The sequence below is a fragment of the Psammomys obesus genome, unplaced genomic scaffold (assembly GCF_907164565.1).
Source record: "Psammomys obesus unplaced genomic scaffold, mPsaObe1.curated_primary_1811, whole genome shotgun sequence".
Classification (NCBI taxonomy): Eukaryota; Metazoa; Chordata; class Mammalia; order Rodentia; family Muridae; genus Psammomys; species Psammomys obesus.
The window spans coordinates 2,773,935-2,780,685 of NW_026585687.1; the positions used below are offsets into that span (position 1 = coordinate 2,773,935).

General features: G+C 40.9%; 1 protein-coding gene across 1 annotated transcript; it reads left to right on the plus strand.

Annotated features, from left to right (window-relative positions):
- The first annotated feature begins 5,863 nt into the window (after positions 1-5,863).
- LOC129665578 (60S ribosomal protein L38-like) lies at positions 5,864-6,136 on the plus strand. The gene has a single exon (XM_055592332.1). The coding sequence runs from the start codon at positions 5,868-5,870 to the stop codon at positions 6,078-6,080; it is 213 nt and encodes a 70-aa protein (XP_055448307.1). The 5' UTR covers positions 5,864-5,867; the 3' UTR covers positions 6,081-6,136.
- The last annotated feature ends 615 nt before the right edge of the window (positions 6,137-6,751 follow it).

Below are 6,751 nucleotides of genomic sequence, written 5' to 3' on the forward strand. Positions count from 1 at the left end.
ACTGGGAGAAAAACGTTAGAAAGGGCACAAACACAGGGGAAAAAAATGCAAGTGAAGCACTGAGCTAAGTGCCAGCAATCAGCCACACTGAAAAGAACGGCCCTGTAACCCGGGCTCCAGTACTCAGTAGATGCTGATTATGGTGTAGAACTCCTAGAAAAATGTGGGAAGTTGTATTAGACTGAGCATGGTGGTGTACAGCTGTAATGTCAGCACTCAAAAAGATCATGAGTTTCAAGTTGCACTGGTAAGAGAGCAATGGAAGGAAGGAAGGAAGGAAAGAAGGAAGGAAGGAAGGAAGGAAGGAAGGAAGGAAGGAAGGAAGGAAGGAAGGAAGGAAAGAAGGAAGGAAGGAAGGAAGAAGACAGACAGATATTAGAAAATAAATGTCAGAGTCCAGATTGTGAGAGCCCTTGAAGGCCAGGTTAAAGATTTGGAATTTAGGGTCAGTCGTGATGGCACATGCTTTTAATCCCAACACTTGAGAGGCAGAGGCAGAGGCAGAGGCAGGCAGATCGGTCTAAGTTTGAGGCCAGCCTGGTCTACAAGTGAGTTCCAGGAAAGCCAAGACTACACAGAGAAACCATGTCTCAAAAAAAAATTGAATTTAGCTATTTAGGAATCACCAAGAGAAGAGAAAGAACCTGGTCTCCAGCGTAGAAATATAGCATCAGTGTTGCAAACAGAGTAAAGGCACTGATTCTGGAACAGAATGAAAAATGGGTTAAGAGGCAATCTGGGTGAGAGATTATAACAGCCTAGAATAGGATAGTGAAAATGATTATGCAAAAATGAACAAAAGGTTCAAGAGCCCACACCATAGCTATGGAAATGAATGGGCATATCCCACCACAAATGCAGAGTGAAAAGAGAAGACTTGGAGCAGACTAGCACTCAAAAGGCCTATGAATAGTTTCCAAGTGCAGCCAAGCATAGTGGCACACACTTTTAATCCCAGCACTTGGGAGGATCTCTGTGAGTTTGAGGTCAGCCTGGTCTACAGGGTGAGTTTCAGTACAGCCAGGGCTACACAGAGAAACCCTGTCTCAAAAAGCTGAGACACTGAGAATGAATTCTTAAATGCAATTAAAAACAATAGGAAACAAGGAAGCAAATGTCCCAGAAGTCAGGGTCCAGCATATTCTGGGGCTAACCTTTCTTTTGATCTGCATACCAACAAAGCAGATGACTTTCCTGGCAGCTTTGTTTAACAGTCACATCAAAGCTTTGGCTCCTACTAACTCTGTTGTCAACTATAACTATCAAGTCTTAGTTATAAGAACTGCGATCCAGTTAAAGCTCACTGTCGCAGGCTTTTGCTGTTGTAAAACCAACACGCATTTGCTTCATATTTAATGTCATTTTGTTTCTTTTGACTTATTAGTCCAGTCTGTCCAGAATTCTTTCTATGTCTTCATTCTGCAATCTACCATTAGCTCTTTCTCCCAGCCCTTTGTTATCCACAATTTGGCCAAATCATTTTCTCTCCATGCCATTGATTGAAATGTGGATTAAAGCTTCCTAAAATATATGCATATACACATAAAAAGAGTGTTTAAAGTTACCCTATAATCAAGCAACAATGCCTCTGCTAGACACCACATGCTAATAAATCAGGGCCCTTTTGGAGTTGTTTCCTCTTTTGGACTTGTTGGCCAATGAAGTCTCGTATATCACCCTAAACACCAGAGATAATTGTCAATGTTCTGGGTTACTCTTCAGAACTTGACAACAAGACGTTATTGCTGAAGTCACCACATACCTCAGTCATGAAACATGGAGCTATCACATTGGTACTGGCCTGGAAGCTTCATCTCTAATGGGTAGTTTTCATACTACTAAAAGGTATTATGCATGCTACCAGGGGAGAAAATGAATCACAGGATTTACCCAGATGTGAACGTGAAAGCTACATTAATAACCGATATAGTAAGACATGCTCACTGGTGCAATAGTGGCAAGAATATTATGGAAACAACCAATCACTTTATGATTGGATTTAAGGTCCAATGCACAACCTGAAGCCCATACTGGGCTCTGTTACTGGAGCCAATAACCTGTGCCTAACAGGTGATAGGCCCTAGGGGAAAACCTGTAAAATGGACATAATACTAATGCCCATAGATTAGTTCATCTCTCAACCCTCATCAGAGAAGCTTATATCTGCAGTAGATGGTGAAGAAGAAGAAGACACTAAATTGGGTGGATTGAGAAGAGGAGATGGATCTGAGAGAAGTGAGGGAAAATGCTAACTGTGGTAAAATTCGATTGTATAAATTTTTCAAAGGACTGAGAAAAATGTGACTCAGGAGCCTGGGCATGATGGCACATGTCTATAGTTCCAGCACTTGGGAGACTGAGGCAGAAAGATCAAGAGTTCTGGGCCAGATAAAGCTACAGGACAAGACCTTTTCTCAAAGAAAAAAAAGTGATGACTGAAAAAGGACCAAATCCAGTGATACACTTAGATGTTGCTACAGGCTGATACAAAACTTGAATTAGCTATCTTTTGGAGTGATATATGAATCTTATAATGTGCTACTATACATTTCTTGTCTGTGTCCATACAGATATCGTGGGGAAAAATCAGTGCACACCTTGGCTAAAGTATTCACCTTGTCCTTAAGTCTCATAATCACACCTGGGCTTTGGCAGGTGATTCCCTTTGGCAGGATGGCTCCCAGTGACTGATCCCCTTCTGTATTGCTCACAAGCCATCAGCTTGCTAATCAAGTCTAAATTTTTTTCAGATTCATTTACTTAACCTTATGTGTATAAATATTTTGCCAGTATGTATGTATGCATGCTGTATGTATGTGTACCATGTGTGTGCCTGGTGCCCATGGAAGTCAGAAAATGGCATCAGATCCCCCTAGAACATGGTGGTGACCGACCATATGGATTCTGGGAACTGAACCTGGGTCCTCTGTTAGAACAACAAGTTGTCCTAACCACTGAGACAAGTCTCTAGGCCAAACAGCTAATCAAGTCTAAACACGCTGAGCATGACCATCTGATTTTTTCAGTCAGCACTTCCTAGAATCTAACGCTAGGCCCTTGGTATCTCTTCTCAAAGAACATATACAAAAGTGCTACAAATAGTATCTGCAAATTCTTTTTAACATCATAGTATGGAATGTGGATCTTATAAATATAAAGAGAGGTCATTGTTGGTTTGAGATAGGTGGCATCATGCATTTTGCACAATGCTTAGAACTAGAATAGATTGTCAACCCCAGGAAAAGACTTAGTGAAGTTGTGTATGGTCCTACTGAAGTTTCCTTATCCCTAAGCTACCAAAGTGAATAAGGCCAGCTTTCCATGCAAGATCATAAGTTCTGCCTCTGCTATTACTCAGTATTTTCTATTCAGACTAGAATACCTTTACCTCCCCGGCATACACGGTTTAAAACATCCTCTAATTTCAAATTCTTTTTTTTTTTTTTTTTTTTTTTTTTTTGCTTGCTTGCTTGCTTATTTTGAGACAGGGTCTCACTATACAGATCTGGCTGTCCTGGAACTCCTCTATAGACCAGGCTGGCATCACATAAATCACAGAGATCTACCTGCTACTGCCTCCCAAGTGCTGGGATGACAGGCATAAGCTACCACACCCAACTTCTAATTTCTAATTTTTATGATGTCCCCAATATCTCAGTTCCCATACCCTTTCTGTGGCCTTTTCTCAGGCACTGTGTGCTTTCCACTTGAGATTATATGTTTAGAGCCAGGAGGCCATGAAAACAACAATTCTATGCCAAAAGCAGGTATCTATTACTAGCACCCTACTGCCTGAGGTCGCAAGTCACCTTAGAAAAGATTTGGGTCTTTAATAGTGGTAACCAAGACCAAAGAGAGACAACTCTAATAACGCTCTGCTCTTTATATCTTAGGTTTTATCAACATGCTTCATCTAATGAGCCTCTCTCTCATTGCTTGGCATTGGTAAGACCTCCATTATACCTTTTGTGTCCTACCCCTGTCACCACCACTACAACCACCAAAATCAATTAACACACCTGGAAGAAAGAAGACATGGCAACAAAATTCCCATTGGTGGTAGACTCACCTGATGGCAGAGGCTCCCAAGAGCAGTTTCAATACCTCTGTGTGCCTAAAAAAGCCTTCTTTGTGGGATGGCAAGGTTAGTGCAGAAGAAGGTAAGCATGCAGTCCAGAATTCAATACATAGAACCATGGAAAACGAGAAGAAAATAAATTAAAAATAAAAATTGAATGAAAGATATTGCCCAAGTAATGAGTAATATTTTCCATAGATAAAAGATTTTTAAAGAAGATTTAGCTTAAAAGGAGTTGAACTATGTACTCAAATAATTTTTGTACATTTGAAAATGTAATTATAATTTTTGAAAATGTACAAAAATTATTTGAGTACATAAAATCAATGGCTGTCTCTTCATCTTTCCATTCCACACAACAGGTAGAGGATTTTATTCCAACTATATGCCAGGCAGTTTATGTATATTTAGTTTGAGGATTTTTATTTTGTGGGTTGGGGTTTTTGATTTAAGAGTTTAGGCTGGTTTGGGTTTTGATTTAATTTTTGTTTTTGAGAAAGGGTACCTGTAATCCTAGCACTCAGAAGTCAGAGGCAGAAGGATCACAAGGTCATAGCCAGCCTGAGCTACATAGTAAGACTGTCTCAAAAGATATGGTTGGTGGGAATAGGAGGCAGATAAAAGAGGGTGGAAAGATGAGTGTGATCAGAAGATATTACAGACATGTATAAAACTGTCAGAAAATAGATTTATAAAAATAAAGAAAAGCTGGGCCTGGTAGCATGGGCCCATAATCCCAGCACTTAGGATATAGAAGCCTGAGGATCAGGAAATCAAGATCATTATCTACATAGCAAATTCAAGGCCATATGAGACTCTGTCTCGCAAAGCCAATATTAATATTAACATTAATAATATCATTATTATTGATATTGTAACATTATTGTACAAGGTCAGTACTGTTATTCCATTTTAGTTACTATATGATGAAGACAAGACTCAGGTCATTGACCTGACTTGTCCAAGATCTCATCTCTAGCAAGTGGACCAGGTAGTATTTGACTTAGACAGCCAGATGCTGAAGGCTGTATTCTTCCATAGGCCAAAGTACCAGCCATAATGTTGGAAGTTAATAAATCAGGCCCAGTAATCACATCAAAGTCCTTTTCTGCCTCTGTCAAAGCAAATGATTATATTTGGGTCCTGTCATCACATGACCTTTTATACCAAACACAGACTGTTGCACTGCCAACCTGCAGCCTCTACTAGGTAGTGGAAACTTTTTCAGCTAAGTACAAGCTAACTTTGGGCTCCAGACAATCCTTTTTTAAATTTTTTTTATTTATTCACTTTACATCCTAATCACATCCACCTCCCTCCTCTCCTCCTTGTCCCATCCTCCCATCTTCTTTACCCTTTTCCCCTCCCCTTCTCCTCAGAAAAAGGGAACCTCCCCAACATATCACCTCATATCAGGACTAAGTGCATCCTCTTCCACAGAGGCCCATTAAGGCATCCCAGCTAGGAGAAAATTATCCAAAAGCAGGCAACAAGAGTCCACGTCAGAGACAGTCCCTGTTCCTATTACAGTGGAACCCACTTGGATACTGAACTGCCATGGGCTACATCTGTGCAGGGGTTTTAGGTTATCTCCATGCATAGTCCTTGTTTGGAATATGAGTCTCAGGAAAGACCCCTGTGTTCAGATTTTTTGGTTCTGTTGCTCTCCTTGTGGAGTTCCTGTCCTCTCCAGATCTTACTGTTTCCCACTTCTTTCATAAGATTCCCTGCACTCGGTTGTCATCGGTTCTTACCACTGTGCAGTCGCCAGCACTGAGTGCCTGTCACCATGCCTCAGAAAATTGAGGAAATAAAGGACTTTCTACTCACAGCCCGGCGGAAGGATGCCAAATCTGTGAAGATCAAGAAGAACAAGGATAATGTGAAGTTCAAGGTTCGCTGCAGCAGGTACCTTTACACCCTGGTCATCACAGACAAGGAGAAGGCAGAGAAGCTGAAGCAGTCCCTACCCCCTGGTTTGGCAGTGAAGGAGCTGAAATGAACCAGTCCTCTGCATTTAACTATTAAACGTTCTGGAAAGTCAAAAAAAAAAAAAAAGATTCCCTGCACTCTGCCCAAAGGTTGCCTATAAGCCTCAGCATCTGCATTGATAGTCTGCAGGGCAGACCCTTTCAGAGGTCCTCTGTGTCAGGCTCCTGACTTGTTCCCTCTTTTCTCTTTCTTCTGATGTCCATCCTCTTTGCCTTTCTGGATAGGAATTGAGCATTTTAGCAAGAGTCCTCCCTCTTGATTAGTTTCTTTAGGTGTACAGATTTTAGTAGGTTTAGCCTATATTATATGTCTATATGAGTGAGTATATACCGTGTGCATCTTTCTGCTTCTGGGATAGCTCACTTAGGATGATCTTTTCCAGATCCTACCATTTACTTGCAAATTTCATGATTTCCTTGTTTTTTATTGCTGAGTAATATTCCATTGTGTAGATATACCACAATTTCTGTATCCATTCTTCATTTGAGGGGCATCTGGGTTGTTTCCAGCTCCTGGCTATTACAAATAAGGCTGCTACAAACATGGTTGAGCAAATGTCCTTATTGTGTATTGAGCCTCTTTTGGGTATATGCCTAAGAGTGGTATGGCTGGGTCTTGAGGAAGGCTATTCCTAGTTGTCTGAGAAAGCGCCAGATTGATTTCCAGAGTGGTTGTACAAGT